Here is a 19,815-nt window from a genome sequence, read left to right as displayed (position 1 = left end):
TAGGGATGGAGGGGCCCCTCCTGCCAACTAGAGAGATAGCCCGCGTAATTAGAATAGTGGAATAAGCAGGTCCGCGCGTTCTCGCTCTGTACTCCTCTGAATTTAATAGAGCCCTGGTGGTGTAATATGTATATGTATGTATATGTATAAATGTAATATATATATTACATTTTTCAAAGCTGGATGCTGCAGGATGCAGCGCAATAAATTTATTTTACAACGTAATTAATGGCAGGCAATTACTCTTGTCTACATACAAATAAACCAATACAACGGAGTATCGAAATACCAAAAAAGACGTAAGGAAGTCTAATGTAACGAAGTAACTTCGTTACATTCAGTGGCGTAGCTATAAAACATTCGAGGGTGGATTAAACATCCAGGAGGATTAAAAAGAGCCCTACTTAGCATAGTAGTTAAAGAATTTATCTTCAGGGTCTCCAAACACAAAATCAACAATTATGTTGAGTTTTTTAATTGCATCTTTCGTATTAAAATGTAAACCAATAAAATTGTTTCGTAACATTATATTTGGTTCATTGCATTTTCCAACTGCCTTAATCAAATAAATATAATTTGTAGGTTACATTACTATTAGTTAGAAATTATTCGATAATTTCCATGTACTATAGATCAGATCAGCATTATAATCGCGTACGCCAGACGACACAAAATGACACTTATCAGGCTTGGTCGAAGTTGCATGCACAATTTCAAGTCTATAGCTTATTTCTCATTCTCTATATATCCAACAAACAGACAGATTATGCCTGGACTTAAGCCTTCTGAGTGACAATGGCAGACTTCAATAAATTGTATAAATTTGTATAATTGTATCATAAATCTGTACAGTAATATAATATAATTAGGATAATTTTGTATTTATTAATTATGTCACGTGCTATGTTAGGTATTTAAGTCAGGTAGTTGTCATTGATTTTGTCATATTTCTATAATTATGTTTTTGGTTAAGTAATAATTAATTTATTTACTACAAATTAAGGACTCCACATTATAAAATGTTGCTTTTGTCCTATTAATTTGAATATATTCCAATATCACAAAAAGATAACTGGATATGGTTATAATTTATATTTATGGCATTTTATGTATACTGAATTAGCTTTTAGACTGACTGTTGAAAATTATATAATGTGTTTTTTATTCAAATTTGTTTTATTAAAGCTTAGTTTAAATGGGTAGATTTATCGTATTTGAATTTATTTGTTAATTTCATTTGCTTGAGTGTTGTTTTCTTTTGTTTTTTCTAAGAAAGTTGGAGCCTCTACACAGGCAGTTCCTTGCCTTTTTGAGGTCCTATTTTGTTTTCTTGAATTTTGTTTATTGATGTAACCCCTAGCTGTATTAAAATAAAAAAAGACATGTTCATATTTCTTTAATAAAAAGTAACATTGTTTTATTTTTATTCTCATGTCAATTGTGTCTACAACTAAGGAGCAATGTTTGTGTTTGTGCTTAAGGTATAAATGATGTTTTATATAATTTTACTATTGTACATATTTTCAAGAAAATAAATAATTTTTCTATTCTATTCTAGATTATGACATTTTATTCGTTGTGCACCATCTCACATTTTGTAAAGTATCTTTGAGGAGTTATAAAGAAAGTTCAATATTAATATAATTAATTCGATATAATTTCTATGTTTTGCAGATATGGTTCGGATATAAAACAACTCATTAATTCGGATATAAAACGACTCATTAATTCGTAAGATAATAGAAATCAGAACCGTTCCGAACTGAGGTCGCTATCAGCCGCATGTACAGGGTTTGTCAGGAATGTTCGGGATTATCGGTACTGCTCGGCTCTGCCCCCACTCTTTCTCTCCGCCTGTCACGATCACCCCATTGAAAAACAAACGGGAGGAGCTCGTTCCCTTACATGCCTGCTGGTCTTGTTCTTCTTCTTACTCTACCGCAAGTGCAACAGAATACCAAAATATAAGAATGTAAAAGTTATTCTCTACCCTAAAATCATAGTTGCCAACGGCTTATACCAAACCTAAATCAACTTAGTTAAACATTCCCTCACTCCTTAATTAAAATAACTATACAAAATTACTAGAAATAAAACTTTTTACATAAATGCCATGACAAATACAACATTTCCATTTCAATTCTTTCTAGCTGGTCAAACTTACAGTATAAAGTACAGTTTATTCTATTAATACATTTTTAGAAAAAATAATAAAAATGAACAGTATATAGTATTTAAGTAATGTATCAGTAGTGTATTAAGTAGTATATCAATCACAGCATCAATTAAATGTAATAAATATTTTCAGAGCAAACGTAACACTAGAACGTAGTCACACTCTTCATATTTCAAGGGCCTGATACAGCTTTTAAAGGCACTATTTAAGACAATAGTTTCTTAGGATCTTTGATTTTCATTAAGACTTTGTAATCCGAATTACAGAAAACATAAATATTAGCAGCTCAAAAGAAAAATTATAGGCACTCTAGAGAAATAAAAGAGGTCAGGCATATAAGTTTACTTTCTTCTTCTTTGTCACTGTACTGTTAGCTGCATTCGAATTGGATAACAATATTTTTGTAAAGAGAGCCGCAGATCTTGTGACAAAAGAAATTTTGAAATTTATTGTCGATTTATTGTTGAAAAAGATGATCGCGTTGTTCCAAATTTCCATTTGACAACATGTATATAAATAGTAAGTCTTGGATGGAACCCCTTTTAAAGAGTGGGCAAGTTATGTCAAAATGACACCATTTTGTATTGGAACTTCCAGATACCACATATAAACCCAATATGTATTTCAAAACAGACTTGTAAACAGTCTCGTCACTCTCCAATATGATTCTTTCTTTGAGTACATGAGATGAGGACACCATTCGGCACAAAAGTAGTTATGTAAGTATAAAGTTTAGTCACGTAGTTCTATAGCTTTCAGCTTGATTGCAGTGTTTGACAAATAAGAGTCAAAATCCTCAATTATAGTATTGCCAAGACGTTGAATTTGAGAAAAAATACTGTGGTAAACATACTGAGTGCTTTTGGTGTAGAACTTTCTCCCAAAGATAAAAGAGTCCTGGTTGATATGAGGCCGTGAAGGTCTATACGCCGAACAATCAGTGGTGGCAGTGATCAACTTCCTCAGGAACGAACTAGGAACAGCTTGAGGCATAATGCTGAAGGAGGGCAGATTCGCTGTAATTTATCAAAAAAATGTGGCGGTCCAAGCCATGTATCACTCCTCTCAGATGGCTCACATGACATTAAAGTTTAAAAATTATGTTCGATTCATTACTGAAGCACATGAATAAATATGGACAAAATTAAATCTGTTAAATCATTTGGTAAAAGCTATCTTCATTTGTAGAATATTACAAATAGTGTAGATATTGGTAGCATGTTTGTTTGTTTTACATAAATTTAACTTGGACTATCTAGAAGATAAACATGCTCAATTAGTAGTATACGTATTACCAGATAACCTACACCTTAGATAGCTATGTATATTTTTCGATGAAGAATCAGTGAAAATTATTTTACCTGGGGATTTTATAATTTAATACATATAAATATAGTATAAGCTTATGGAACTAAATGGATATATCATACCCATTACATATTCCAGATATATTATGTCACGGACAATTGCGAAACTAAAATGACGTGACGTGACGTTGACTTTGAGAAAACTTCGTACATGTTCCATGGCTGCAAGTGGGTTCTGTAGGACCCAAATTCGTACACTGTGTTTGTTTACCTGACCACTAACATGGAAAGTCACTTCATCACAGAACGCGACGCGTTGTGCGAAAGTATTATCAATTGTCAATAGCATCAAGAATCTCGTTACAAAATCCATACATCTCCCCACACAATAGCGTTCCGCGTTTGTCATCATGACGCAGAGCTTGTAACAGTTGTAAATTGTACGGCTCCATAACCAACCGACATCTCAAAATACGTCAAATTGTTGTGAGCACTTGTAACGCCCGACTGGCACGACGAGTTAATTTTGAAGGAGCCTGGAAAGCAGTTTGAATTTGTGCAAGATTTACTTCAGGAACACGAGGGCGGCAAGTACTCTTCCACCCATGTGCCATCCATTCGTAGAATTGTCCAACAGAACACGTGGATGACAAAGTAATAGGTTTCAAATATTATGGATTATTAAGATTTAGTGCACTAGTGCAGTAACAAGAACAGTTTGACATATCGTTGTTGCGGTGTCAAAGAGCCCGGTATTGCTCAACAGAATACGTGGATGGCAAAGTAATAGCTTCGAAATATTATGGATTATTAAGATTGAGAGCACTAGTGCAGCAACAAGAAAAGCTTGATATCTCGTTGATGCGGTGTCAAAGAGTCCGGTATTGTTCACCAGAATACGTGGATGGCAAAGTAATAGGTTTGAAATATTATGGATTATTAAGATTTAGAGCACTAGTGTAGTAACAAGAACAGTTTGATATCTCGTTGTTGCGGTGTCAAAGAGCCCGGTATTGCTCAACAGAATACGTGGATGGCAAAGTAATAGGTTTGAAATATTACGGATTATTAAGATTTAGAGCACTAGTGTAGTAACAAGAACAGTTTGACATATCGTTGTTGCGGTGTCAAAGAGCCCGGTATTGCTCAACATAATACGTGGATGGCAAAGTAATAGGTTTGAAATATTACGGATTATTAAGATTTAGAGCACTAGTGTAGTAACAAGAACAGTTTGACATATCGTTGTTGCGGTGTCAAAGAGCCCGGTATTGCTCAACATAATACGTGGGTGACAAAGTAATAGGTTTGAAGTGTTAGTATGGATTAAGGTTTGCACATTATAAAAACATCAAAAGCGAATTTAATAGATTACACAGGGCATTTCTTTAAGGCAGAATGTGGATTGTAAATATGTAATATTTCCTTTCTAGATTTTTGTAAATATTCATATTGTTTGTTCTTTTAAAATTAATCAATACTGATTGTAATCTAACAAAAGCATTCAGATCTGATGTTGCACTCCTCTGATTAAGACACAACACGGAATTTTAAAAATCGAAGATCATAGTTTTCTTAGGGGAAGCATTTAAGATCTAATATGCAGGTTCCTTATAATGTTATTTTAGCATAAGTAGACATATTATTTCAGTATCCGTGGATGATAGATTCAAAACGTAAATACAATTTTGACTAGTCCTATTTTAGGTTTTGTTGTATGAATAAATATATACATATAAGTCTCAAAAGCCTCATTTGGTCAAAAAGTCAACTTTTTAATTGTATATTTAGGTTAAGTTTAGATCTAAATTATTTCAAGTGTCATAGTTGAGTTTCACTTGTTTGATCAAGAAAATATATACGAACAAATTCTAACTTACGGGAGTGTACCGTCCCTTTTGCTTTTCCTTTAACTATAGTAACATTATTAAGGAAGACAATCAAATTCAATAACTTTGTGTGCAAAGGAAACACAGCTTTGCTTGTCAAGGTTTATTTTAGAACACCGTTTAAATATTATTTTCAATGTGTTACGTGGTTTTTCGTCACTGGTGCAATTTAAAATAAAAATTAAACGGTAACTTTGTCTTTGCAGTTTGCATAACTCTACTGATCCGAGTACTGTATAATTATTCAATATTCTCTAAAATTTAAATGTATACACGTTTTGCCACCTTTGTGAACTTCAGCTGATCAACATCTGTTTAGGATCAGTTAAGTTTGGATTACGTGTCGTAAATATTATATTTTTTTCCAGAATAAACTTCTACAATATTACTCACCTTGTAAACCGTCCTTGGTCTTGTACAAATATTTCAAAACCAAAAATAAACTAATCGTTCCAGCCGTTCTCGAGTTTTAATAAGACTAACAAACGTCACTTTTTATACAGGATGTTCAGTAAAAGTGTTCCAATACTTTGGGATTTTGTTCTACACATAAAAAGAACAAAAAAGTTCATATGAAGGTATTTCCTAAAACCTTTAGTTTTACGTCTCCAATGTTATGTACGTATGTTATAGTCTTTTTTTATAAAAAAATATATCTTTTGAACAAGTTAAGATTAAGTTATGACACTTGAGAACAGTATTAACCTTTAGTAGACCTGAAAATAAAATATTAACAAAATCCTTTTACCTGTTTCAAAATGGCGGGCGTTTAAATTATTCCATCAAAATAACTCAAAACCGACTAATATTAAATCACAACATTTGTTGTGAATGTTATACTTCTTGGTACACTATACAACATGTACTGCAAATTGCCTTAAATATTATAATACAAACTATTAATAAATGTGTTCTACTCAAGTAAAAGTTCAAATTAATATTAAATTTCAACAATATTTGTAGTTTTGAAACTTTAATGAGGTTTGAACTTTTAATAAGTAGGCTAGCAGTTGCTAAATGTTTCGTTGTGAGCCAATGCATGTTGTGAAACCAATTTCCGTCTTACCTGTTGGATAAAGACCGATGGTTAATCATCCTTATGTGTAAGGGGTTTGTAGTTAATCAAATATAGTCATTAGGAGAAAGTTTGCAAGACAGCTGATAGATTACATTATTAGGTTTGTCATTAGTGTTATTTGAAATTTGATATGTTTCACATCATGCTTTAGAAAGAAGTATTCTCATCGTACCATCAGATGCCTATTCACCTATATTACTCAATATCTTGTGGTCTTAGCTGTCTCTAATGTCGAAAAAAATGTAACGAGTTCATCTTGACCTTCTCTTCATTTTTCTTTATCTCTTCAGACGAACGTGACATGACTCCCAGATTCCAAGAGTCAAGTCTGTGACAGCGTCAGACTCCACACGCTGCACTAAGAGAAGGTGAACTGGAGCTTAACTCACTCACGAGTGAACATAGTTAAACATTTTGCTAAAATATAAAATAAGGACAAGTTAAAATCTTACTCACACACCGTATCATAATTATACTGTGTCAATTAGAAGAACACTTCTAAATTTAATTCTGCAACGTATATAAAATAAAGTTAGTTTACAATTTTCAGCCAACAATTAGCATACATACGCGTACATTGCCAGTTCCACTGGTAACTAAATAAGTACGGATCAAAAAGAGGGATAGAAAACTTTAAAAGTATTCATTTGAATTGACCCTTTTGGCTCTTCTACGATTTGTATGCAGGAAAATTGAACGTATTACTTGTAGTGGCAGAATTCAGAATTCACATTCTTGGGCCTAATAGTCAGAAAACATTTGCGCCCCCCTCAAAAAAAAATTGTGACGAAACTGCCCTTATAACGCAGCAGATAAGAATATCAGCATTTACTTAGAACATATTCAGAAATTACAATTTGCTTTAATTGTCCAGTTAGCGGATATTGTTTACTTCATTCAACGCAACATCTGCAGCTGGAATGATAAGGTTGTTTTATTTTGCTAAGCGGATAATTATTTATTCACAGTTTCAGCAGGGGGCTATATTTTATATTAATATAGCCTAAGCCAACATGTATTTATTAATAGTATTTCTGAGAATAAATAATCAGAGCTATGTGCGAGACACGGTAATATCACAGAGATGAATAATGTTCATATCCCTCCTCCCTCTCCATTCTGGCTATAGCCCACGGAGGCTACCTCGGCCGCCGAGCCTCAGTGTCTGTCAGTCAGTGTGTGCCGTCGTTTCCGCTCAGTCGCGAGTCTAACTGTTCCATTAGTGTTCCACTGTTCCACCATGCCGGAGACCGTGGTCAACGTCACCCCGTCAGAGGGCAAGCCAGAGTCCACCACCGACTCCCTGTTTTCTTGGATTAACATAAACTACGCCTACTTCCGCACACTCCCAGGAATGCTCAAGATCGCTGAAGCCGTAAGTTCACACCATAATATAACTGTGACAACATACTCTCTAAGTAACTGGAAGGTGTCAAGTGAACCGTGATGTGTGGTATTCCCAAGGGAGCTATCCTCGGGCTTGTTTTGTTTACTTTATTAGTATCAGTGAACCACTGGAAATTCAAAAGCCATCCAATATGCACAATATTTTAGTGTCTTAGTGAGGGCGACGTAACGTGACGTATCTAAGTGTGTATCAACGTATATTGCCCGCACCCTGGATGCGAGAAGGCGTAACAACTGTTGCTTTAATATAGTTGACTATTTCTCACAAAGTTTTTGGACCAGCAATGGCAGATGTAAAAACTGAAATGTTTACTAAGGAGGCGTATACAAGTATTTCAAACATTTACATTAATTACAATATTTACGTTCGGGCTGTTTGTACAGCAGCGCGTTGTATTGAATCAGACTTAACAAACAGTCTAAGTTTTGGTGAAGTAGTTTACGGTTTTTTTTACAGGTAAGCTTAAAGGTAATTAAAAAAAATCCCATGCAGGAATTGGGAGGAGGGGCGGAAAGCGATATGGCATATAGTGCACAATTACTAAATACGGAAATAAGAAAAACACCTTCAGTTGTGTTAGGGTACAGGTTTGTAAATACAGTTATTGGAAAAGCCCACTTGTTGCAACAAGAATATTTTTAAACTTTTTTTATTGGTTATTCTCTCACACTCCCTGTGATGTATTGGCCAATCGCGACTCTTACAAATTATTAAGAATCTTAAATATTTCTAAACCCCGTGCGTAAAAATTATTACAAAATTACTCGTAACTTATCGGATTAGAAGACATTAATTCTCACCTGTTATATATTGGGACCCCATATGAGATCTTACGGTCACTCGATACACTACTCCTCACGATAGCTGCACAACTCTGCTCAACATCCCTCTTCCAATTTGCCTATCACAACCTGTATTGGAATATTCCAGACAGTTCTAGGTTCCGATTGTTGAAATCACGACAATTGGTCGCCCAGATGATTAGTAGCGTGTTCAGAATGTTATATTGGGTGGAGGCTGATAAACAGGGCGTTTTAGGGGGCTTAAAAATACCCTCTAAAAGTAGAGGATCGGGAATCTTCTCCTGGGAAATTTTTGTACTTTAAGAACTTATAAATGTGTGCTACCCTAAAAAATTCAAATTTTAATGTTTGCCTTTCACATTTTCGGGGGGTCTCCCTGAGCACCCTTATATACAGTTGTATTACCCTTATCAATGTCGGATACCTATTTGAAAAAGAATACTACACACAATAGTAATTTTGGATATTAAAAATACGATTTCTTAACATTTATATAAAAGTTCATTGGAAACTTGAAGTGTTTGTTCTTTTAATTTTTAAACGCAACGGATAATTGTTTAAGTCTCCTCTTAATCCAATGAATACATCCCGCTAGAGTATTTGTTAATTTCGTATTTTCTATGCCACATTTGATAGGTACTTTATTATTCTTTTGATTTCGTTAGAATTGTTTTCTGTACTGAGTTGGACCGTTGCAGTAAGCCTAAAAATAATCAATTAAACTAGTCTTTATTATATGACTTTAAAAGCCTTTTCCGTGAGATAGCCCTTATACCTTTTCCAATCGCAAAGTCATTTACCCAAGAATATCTTACAATACGGATTGAGGAAGGTAAATCCAGACCTGAGAACACAGGAAGGCGGAGTTGCAGTAGCGGTAGATGCAGGTGTCCAGAAACCTGTCGGCTAACGGACTGTCACTAACGGAACCGCGCAGTACAGTCGTACAGTGGAATATCCGGCTCGTCTGTACCCAGAAATACGCGCAAGACTTCTAGACGTGCTGAAGGTATATCTTACCTCTGAACAGAAGTATACTCCTGTTTATACTCCAACGTTGGAATCATTGATGAGTTGTAGATTGGGATTTCTCAATGTGATGGCTTAGGACCTTTGATTTTCCGACGGAATTAATGGTTGATACAGAATATGAATGAATGATTTATTGTACCAAGCGAAGTTTGGACTACACAGTACACGTATGACTCTTGAGTCGAACCACTGTATATAATGATATTTTGATAAACTACACAAAACGCTCGAGTCTGATCACGTTCTACAAACGATGACGATATCACGTTACAGCTCTGACAGCCAAGGTCTGCCTGCCTCACGGTCAAATGGCTATCGACTACTTGGCTATCTTCCCACTTGGCTATCGTCCATCCTGACTCTCAGCGCGGCATTGCCGTCAAAACATAACATTGATATCTAACCTACAGCTTGCTTCACTGTATTATGTGATCATATTTCCTAAAATCCTGTCTTTTAACTTATATACATTTAATTGTGTTCATCAATTGCAACCTTACAACATTTTTAGAATTATTAAACAAAACATTTGGATGTCTTTCAATTTGAGTATGATCACATAACGCGTCTATAAGGGTGGAGATAAAATTATTTTTAAAGTTGGTAAAATGCTGACAATGATTAAGTTTGGAAATGTCCATCACCAGTAAACTTAGTACGTATAATTGGTAAGAATCCTTTCTTCCATTGGAGGTCTTCATAATGACTCGGGGAAACGTACATTATTTATATTTATGCTAAGAGGATCTCTAATAATGTTTTAGTTTGATCGGATGTTTGAGTGAAGGAATGTGAAGATCTGCAGTATCACTCTGTCACTTCTAACTTTGACAACTAAACTGCTAGGCGTCTTTACTGGTAATTAACAAGCTTCAGTAAATGCGTAACATCCATGAAGCAAACAAGGAAGGGATCGATGAAGCGGAACGTCCCTCCATAGTCTGCTAATAGCATATATTAGTGTATAAATAGTATCCGGGGACCTATCCTTTCTTTCTCCCTATTTTCCCCCCATTACCGAAAGTGAATAATGAACCTTTTTGGACCCATTGAATATCTTAGAAGTAAACCTATAAAAAGCACTCGAGGACATAACACATTTCTTAATTCTCAGAATTATTCATAACCAACTAGTATCATAACCAACTTTAAGATTAATAATTAAATTTTTGAATTATGTCGCCCTCGCTGTCATGAGACTATTCCATCAGCCAAAACTGCCGTAATATTTAAAGATTTTTGAATTAATAAAGTTAAGTGCGCTTTGAATAGAAAGTTTAGATATTTCTGTTAAATATTTTATCCCATTTTCACCCATAAATAAACCCAATTAATTTTGAGTTCGAGTTCCCCTTTTTTCAAATGCGGTGGACTGTCGCTTTCCTATAGAGTTTAGCAAGGTCACAGAGTGAATCAACAGAAAATATGTAAATTTATCAATTATTTATGTATAGCCTCCGGAGCAAAATTTTAACCTGACATAAATTATAAACTACAAAGTATTTCGTTACTCATTATTACTTATTATTATTGCATTTCATTTGCTAGTAAAACTGCAAGAAACAAGTAAGAGTCTTATGGTACCGGCACTAGTTTGATTATGAAACTGTAAATTTATAATCACTTCAAACTCGTCTGTTTAGTTTTTTGTCAGAACTTTACGAGTATTTAGAACAGCTATATAGTAGTGGCTGGACAGTAAAGTCATGTTAACAAGGTGTAATATGATTGGCGCGCATCGTTCCGAAGAACGAGCTATAGTGCAGTCATTGAAGCGAAAAATACGGTCTTACCTCCGAATTTTTTTACTGTGAACCGATTTGCATGAAATTTTGGAATTAGGCTCATCTTACCCTTAACTTCAAAAGTGAAAATGATCTGAACTCCGCCTATTATTTTTAAGGGGTGTAAACAACCCCTTAATGGAAAAATCGACATTGAGCCATTTTATCGCTAGAAAACATGTTTAAATAGTAAGTGGTGGAAATTTTAAAGTGTTTTCTAACACAATTACCTCATATTAAAATCATTTTCAACCCCTTGAACATCTTACAACCCTTTCAAACAACCCCTAAATTGAAAAAAATCACAAAAAAAATACTTTGGTATGATATAAAAAGATGTAAGTATAAGAGTTAGTAATATTTTATATTTTCTATAATAATTATGAAATTTTTAACCCCCTTTCAACCCTTGAAAACTACCCCTTAATAAAAAAATTGTTAACATTTTTTTCTGATAAAATGAAAAGGATTTAAATATTATTCCACACTCTCGAAATGATTATGATATTCTTAAGCTTTTCTACCCTTAAAACCACCCCTAAATTAAAACAGTAAATATATATGATTACATATTATTTAAAAATAATTTAATTTAGAGTAAAAAACTGCCATTTATTGGATAAAATATTTACAAATTATACAAAAATCACTCAAATGTGTTATATATTACATATAAGAAAGTTGGTATGTATTCATATGAGCTCATATTATGTATATATATACACATTACAATAGTTGAGGGTCTCTATTATACTGCGTACTTTCACATTGCTCCAAATATTCACAGTCCGAAATTTTCAGTTACTAAGTAGAAAAACATATGATAAGTTTTTTGACCATAACTCCTTCAATTTTCATGCTATCACAATTTATAAAAAAACCATTGTAAAGGTAATTAAGAGAGCTACAACATCCTTCATTGCAATATATAGTAAAAAAACCTTTTTCTCAAACGGTGAAGGGTTAAAGCGCTTAAGAGAGACTGTGATTGCACTGCCACGCGCTCTTTAAACAATCATATTTCCGTAAATTTTTGTTTTACAGAAAAAATAAAAAAATCCAAATTGTTTGTCAGAAATATGCCCCACATTTTTCATACCTACACTTTTATTCGTATATGTCGTCATTTTTGAGATATTATGAAAAAAAGGTAGTTTTTTTAAAATTTGAATTTTTTTTTTAATCGTGACTTTTTTGAAAAATATGTGTCCTGAAGCAGCCAAACTGATACAATCTATTAAACTCTTCATAATAAAGTTGATTCTCTAGACGGAATACGATTAATTTTAATTTTGGTGGAAATGGCACTTATGAAACCCATTGATTTAAAAAAAAAACATTAGATGCTCCTCTTATTTGCAATACAGCTCACTCATTTTAAGTGCAATAGACTTTTAATAGTGCTCATTTTAAATCTTATTTCAAGCACAATAAAACTCTTTTTTATTAGAATGCCTAAAATGCATCTGCTCGCCGCTAGATGGCATTGACCACATCGATTAAATTTCAGACAAAATAAAAAACTGCTTTGATTTTTAATATCTAGCTTAATATTGCACTTAGAATACTTTAATAAAAAACAAAATTGTTCATTGTTTTACCTGCTACAATTGTGTTCTTTATAAAATTTTCGATAAAACGTATATTTTTGGAGATATTTGCAAAAAACCGATGAAAAAACGTGAAAACATTGCGAATTTTCAATTGCCAATAACTTGAAAAATATTGGATTTTTCGAAAAACGTTATAGATGATTTTTTGCTTAAAAGTAGGCCTTCTATCGATATCCGAGGTTATTTTTGAAAAAAATAAATTCAATCCCGAGAAGGGGTGGCAAACCACCCCCAGGGTGGTTGCGGAGTTCAAATCATTTTCACTTTTAAAGTTAAGGGTAAGATGAACCTAATTCCAAAATTTTATGCAATTCGGTTCACAGAAACAAAAATTCGGACCAACAATGCTTCAATGACTGCACTACTATTGTTACGAATGATTGTTATCAAACGATGAGACGGCAACCTAATACGGCTCTTTCACACGATCCGGCGCGCGCCGTGCGGCGCGAGCCTGATGCGGCGTTGGGCTATGGGAGTAGATGAGTCTTTCCACACGACATCAGGCGCTCGCCGCACGGCGCACAAATTCCCGCCGGACTCCCCTACGCCGGACACGCGGCGTCCACGCCGGACTACTCTGCGAAGGGATATTGTATCATATTGGGGGTTTCACACGGTCCGGCGCGCGCCGCACGGCCCAACCTCTAGTCTTGGGTTTGCCACTGGAGAGTGAAGACGTACGTATACTTCGGTATTGTTTTTGTTTTTTTTTAAGTAAAAATGAGTGAAATACAAGAGGTAGTGGCAGTCGAGCCAGTGGAACCAGCCAGGTCCCTACTTCGCAATACCAGCAAGTCCACTACCCATATCCCGGGAGTCAGCCTCAAAACGTGTATTGTCCTCAACAACAACTGCAGTTTGCTCCGTAATTTTCAAACCAGACCTACATCAACCCATACATTCGTCCGATTCTCCCACATACCTCAACCAGCAGTTAACAGTACTATCCAATGAACCAACAAACCAGTCAAGAAGCAAGCAACCAGCAGCCAACGCCACCATCACGGACACCAACCCCGCATCGTGCTACAGTTACTCCAGCATCAAGTGTCTTGTTCTTGGATTTCGAAAGAGATTCAATTGATTTTAATATTTGATAAAAGTAAATTAACATTTCAATAGTTGAGCATGTACTGAACAGTCAAAACATGGGAGCGCCGCACGGCACGCGCCGGACGAAACCGACCTCGTGTGAAAACATTCAGCTTCCCAGGCGAGCGCCGCGCGGCCGGCGCCGCACGGCGTGCGCCGGATCGTGTGAAAGAGCTCTAAGATCTGCTTAGTGAAATCCTGTTATAACCAACCTGGTATAGCAACATAACTATTTTGATAAGAATATAGACTAAGGATGATTTTGGTGGTTGTAATTAAAATTAGAGTTTCGATAGAAAAAAAACATTGGCATGAATTCAGCAGCAACCAACATGGAGGCCGACTGCTGGTCTAAGGAATCGAACTTTGGATCTGCGTTTAGAGGTGGCACAGTTGAATGCTTGTTTTCACCAAACAGAATAAAGACTACGTTTTCCATACTTATACTTGACTACTTGAATTGAACCCCAGTATACGAGATGAGCGACACAAGACGCTCTAGTCTGATCAGATTCTACATACGATGACGATATCACGTTACAGCTCTGACAGCCAAGGTCCGCCAGCCTCACGGTCAAATGGCTATCGACTACTTGGCTATCTTCCCACTTGGCTATCGTCCATCCTGACTCTCAGAGGCAGCATCGCCGTCAAAACAAAACATTGATATCTAACCTAAGGTTTGTTTCACTGTAACATGTGATCACATTTCCTGAATCCTTCGTTCACTTAGACATAGTCCATTTCATTGATAAATTCACACTGTAGAATGTTTTGGAAATATAAACTGAAAGACGTCTTTGAATAAGAAGATGAAGGCGCATAGCTCATCTAAGGAAACACGGAATCAGCTACGTTTTTAATCTCCGGAGATGAAGGTAGGTTTGGAAATGCTCAACGACACTATATTGCAAAATATGCAAGAATAATCCCCTTGGAGGTCTTTATAATATTTTGGAAAAACATAAATTTTACTATCTATGATAAGATGATCTTATCAATAACTATAGTAATATTTTCCGTTTGATCTGCGGTTCGAGCACGAGACGTTTTAGTATTATTTGTCCCTACTCACTTTGATAATTTAGACTATTAGACGATTTGTTAGTAATTAACTTAATATCACTTACAGACGTAAAAATCCTTCCTCGTGAACAAATTAAATTTCCAAATTTACACTAGTATGATCTTTAAGAATGTTTAGTTTAGTTTGGCCTGACGTTAAAATGAGAGAACTTTAGAAAGCTATAGTATTGTCTGTTATCACGCCTTGAACAATGTAGAATATTAGACGTTTTGGTGAGAGTTTAATAACAATTTCACTAATTACATCACACTGAATGCAAACGAGGATCGAGCCAGTGGAGCAAATCTTTCCGCCATAAATAGTCTGTTAACACGCCTTGGACAATGTAGAATATTAGACGTTTTGGTGAGAGTTTTAATAACAATTTCACTAATTACATCACACTGAATGCAAACGAGGATCGAGCCAGTGGAGCAAATCTTTCCGCCATAAATAGTCTGTTAACACGCCTTGGACAATGTAGAATATTAGACGTTTTGGTGAGAGTTTAATAACAATTTCACTAATTACATCACACTGAATGTAAACGAGGATCGAGCCAGTGGAGCAAATCTTTCCGCCATAAATAGTCTGTTAACACGCCTTGGACAATGTAGAATATTAGACGTTTTGGTGAGAGTTTAATAACAATTTCACTAATTACATCACACTGAATGTAAACGAGGATCGAGCCAGTGGAGCAAATCTTTCCGCCATAAATAGTCTGTTAACACGCCTTGGACAATGTAGAATATTAGACGTTTTGGTGAGAGTTTAATAACAATTTCACTAATTACATCACACTGAATGCAAACGAGGATCGAGCCAGTGGAGCAAATCTTTCCGCCATAAATAGTCTGTTTACAGGACGAATGATTGTATAAACATTTTATCATTATAATTAGCCTATATGTAATTATATTATATAAATATCATGCTTTACAAGCGTTCTCTTTCTTAATTCGTATCACTATCCTCCCTATGTTTTAAATGGCAAACGATTTGACTTTTAAAGAGAAGTGAGCAAGACTAATTATTAATTTGAGTAAAAACAATAATACGAGCGAAATTTTCCTGGCACTTTCTACTCATATAGAATACACTCACAGAAGTCCTAACATAAATCCTAAAAGCCTTAGTATAATAGATGGGAAGTAACTTTTTTTACTTTTGTACTCTATGGAAATAAGTAAATTAAAAGCGAGGAATCATATGTTCTGGGAACAAAATAATTCGTTGTTATTGTCGGGGAGGCTATTCTCTCGTGTATGTGAAGTATACCCGTGGGATGGACGAGTTGATAGACACGATCAACCAGCTGCAGGACGTGTTCCTGGCGACGGGCTCGCAGGGGTTGGACCTGCCTCAGATCGTGGTGGTGGGAGCCCAGAGCTCCGGCAAGAGTTCTGTCCTGGAGCATCTGGTGGGCAAGTCCTTCCTTCCGCGAGGTCCTGGAGTCGTCACCCGCTGTCCACTCGTCCTGCGACTCCAGCGCGCCCAAGGTAGTCTCCAGGAGTACGCCATCTTCCAGCACGACAAGACCAGAGTGTTCACCGACAGCGAGATGATCACCAGAGAGATAGAGGAACAGACGTCGCGGCTGGCGGGAGGTCGCCGCGGTATCTGCTCTGTCCCCATCCTCCTCAGGCTGTACTCGTCGTCCTTCCTGAACCTCACCATGGTGGATCTGCCCGGACTCACTAAGGTGCCTGTGGGCGACCAGCCGGCAGACATCGAGAGGCAGACTCGGGATCTGACCCTCAAATATATCCAAGTACGTATATATACGTACACATCCGTCCGGCATATACCTTTACTACTGTAGGCTATACAGGTATTTCGTTGTGCCGATAATATATGAACGATAGATAGTAAAGTGCCGTTGCAAAAGATAACTATTCCAAATTATTTTCTTGGATTGACAACTTCAAATCCTTATAACGGTTCTCCATAGTTCTTCTTCTGTAAGTGTAGCAAATTTATTGATATGACAAACTGAATGATTGGTGAGTTAAATTTATAAGATCGGAACTCAATTTTTTATTGGGGTACTTCCTGATCTTGGAATTTGATACTGTCAAAATTATACTGGTTTTGAACAAATATTTACTGACTACAAAAATTCAGTATTTCTTCCACTTAGACCTACAGTACAAAGCTGAATCTTCAAAAAATTAATTATATGATTAGTGTCCTTAGAATCTACAAACAAGACGTACTTCAAAATTTTGGATTTATTTATAATTATTGTCCTATATGGTTGCTATTTTGGCACACTAAAGTTCATGAGGCTATATCCTTTATTCACCATGTCCAATAATTAATTTTTATTCTAAATAGTAATAATAATTTCCTTTATCTCTCAAAAACTTCACAATTTGCAATATTTTATTGTCCATACAGTAGTGTACACTACAATAGCAGTTTCTGACATAAATTACATTATACAGGCAACACGATCCTGACAGTATAAAAGGGAACAGTCATATATAACAATGTATTTAAATCCTCAAATGTATTAGATGATCAAGTTGAGACAGTGTATGTTGTTCTGCCAGAATCCGAACTGTATCATACTCGCTGTGACGCCCGCAAACGCGGATATGGCGACGTCAGAGAGCCTCAAGATCGCGCGGGAGGTGGACCCCGAGGGGGCGAGGACTCTGGCCGTGGTGACGAAGCTGGACCTCATGGACGACGGGACGGATGCCATGGACATCCTCACCGGTCGGGTAATCCCTGTCAAGCTCGGAATCATCGGTATAGTCAACAGGTCCCAGAAAGACATCATGGAGGGGAAATCCATCATGCAGAATCTAAAGGAGGAAGCGGAGTTCTTTTACAAGAAGTACAGAAGCATATGTGAGCTTCACGGAAGCGTTTATTTGACGAAGACGGTCCAAGCTCTTTTAATAAACCACATCAAGAATTGTTTGCCTAAACTAAGAGAAAGGATCAATCAAAAGTTGGCGAGCCAGAAGTCAGAGCTTGAAGTTCTAGGGGACGCTAAGACGGACAGACCTACACTTCTCCTCGATCTGATGACCAAGTTCTCGAACAGCTACTGCGCGGCTATCAACGGTGATCTGTCGAACATCCAGACCAACGAGCTCTACGGCGGAGCGAGGATCAACTACGTGTTCCAGGAGAGTCTCAACACCACACTCAAGTCCATCGACGCCCTCGCCGGCCTCTCGAAAGGGGCCATCTTGACGGCGATGCAGAACGCCTCAGGGGTCAATCCGACCCTATTCGTCCCCGAAGTCGCGTTCGAACTGCTGGTCAAGAGGCAGATAAAGCGCCTCAGAAGTCCTTGTATCCAGTGCGTGGATTTGATTCACGAAGAGCTCTGCAGAATCGTGCAGCACTGTGTCGAAGACCAGGACTCGGGACTGCGCAGGTTCCCGAAACTGCAGCGAGAGATCTCAGAAGTGGTCTCGGAACTGTTGAGGAGTCGGATGCCCATAACGAACCAGATGGTCGATCATTTTATCGACATCCAACTCGCCTACGTGAACACGGGTCACCCTGACTTCCTGCCCAACTGGGCTCCCAGCATGCAACTGGCAACGGTACAGAGTAACAGGAGCGACAGTGACTTCCTGGATCGAAAAAAATCCTCCTCGTCTATTAAATTCGCCGAGGAGGATCTACAGCCTCTGCGCTCTCTAAGTCAGGACCCACCGATGGACAAATCGGCCAAGCACTGCATTCTCATCCAGGAGCTCATCCAAAGTTATTTCTCCATCGTGAGGAAGTCGGTCCAGGATATCGTGCCCAAGACCATCATGCACTTTCTGGTGAACTACGTGTTAGATCACTTGCAGTCCGAGCTGGTCGCCAAGCTGTACAGGAGAGATGCCAGTGATCTGCTGCAGGAGTCGGTGATTGTCGTTGAGAGAAGAAAGGAGGTAAAAGCCGCGATATCTGCACTGGAGAAAGCCCACAGCATTCTGAATATGCTTAAGCCTGCAAAAAACAGCGTTACTTACCACATTTCAAAATCAGACGTCCAGTTCTCCAGTTTGGTTTGAACAAAGAGAATTCTCAGTTGTAAATTTAAAATTTTACCACATTTAAAATGTACAAGTTTATACGAAACTGAAAACCCGATATTGGTTTGTAAATTAAATTGGGTAGTGTATCTCCTTGACTTTATAATGTATGTAAATTTAAAACTGTAGTTATTAAAGGGTTGGTGATAACGCATATCGCTATAAATTGACTTTCTTAGGTCCAGGATAACGGGAAATTCTACAATATGTTAATGGTCATCCACTTCGTACAACCTTAAAACTAAAGATCTACACGACAATCCCATAGAACCGAAGAAACCTCCAATTTTCAACAAATAATAATAATGTTCAATTGAACTCATTTTACTCTAATCATATAAATAGAGGTTTGAGTAATTATTAAGTTTGATTTAGTTAATTTGATGACATCTTATTTGTTGTGATTTTTTACAAAAAAAGTAAAATTTCATTACCATCGCATCCTAAATTAAAAACCTTTAACGTTTAATGTTATCCATTTAAACCTGTCTTAACAGTTTTGTAATGGA

At 36.5% G+C, this 19,815-nt stretch overlaps 2 protein-coding genes across 2 annotated transcripts in view; both read left to right on the top strand.

Moving 5' to 3' along the window:
• The first annotated feature begins 7,615 nt into the window (after positions 1 to 7,615).
• The window catches only part of LOC124368251 (CKLF-like MARVEL transmembrane domain-containing protein 8), a 76,440-nt gene continuing 64,240 nt past the window's right edge, over positions 7,616 to 19,815 (top strand). The window contains exon 1 of the mRNA XM_046825526.1: positions 7,616 to 7,825. Coding sequence (XP_046681482.1) covers positions 7,691 to 7,825 — 135 coding nt within the window. The 5' untranslated portion in view covers positions 7,616 to 7,690. The remainder of the gene's footprint in view (positions 7,826 to 19,815) is intronic.
• LOC124368250 (dynamin-1-like protein) lies at positions 16,462 to 19,409 on the top strand. The gene is made up of 2 exons (XM_046825525.1): positions 16,462 to 17,025; positions 17,810 to 19,409. The coding sequence occupies exons 1-2, from the start codon at positions 16,540 to 16,542 to the stop codon at positions 19,283 to 19,285; spliced, it is 1,962 nt and encodes a 653-aa protein (XP_046681481.1). The 5' UTR covers positions 16,462 to 16,539; the 3' UTR covers positions 19,286 to 19,409.

This window comes from Homalodisca vitripennis, chromosome 8 (assembly GCF_021130785.1).
Source record: "Homalodisca vitripennis isolate AUS2020 chromosome 8, UT_GWSS_2.1, whole genome shotgun sequence".
NCBI classification, from domain to species: domain Eukaryota; kingdom Metazoa; phylum Arthropoda; class Insecta; order Hemiptera; family Cicadellidae; genus Homalodisca; species Homalodisca vitripennis.
Note: the sequence above shows the minus strand (reverse complement) of the source record. Positions and strands in the feature narration are given on the sequence as shown.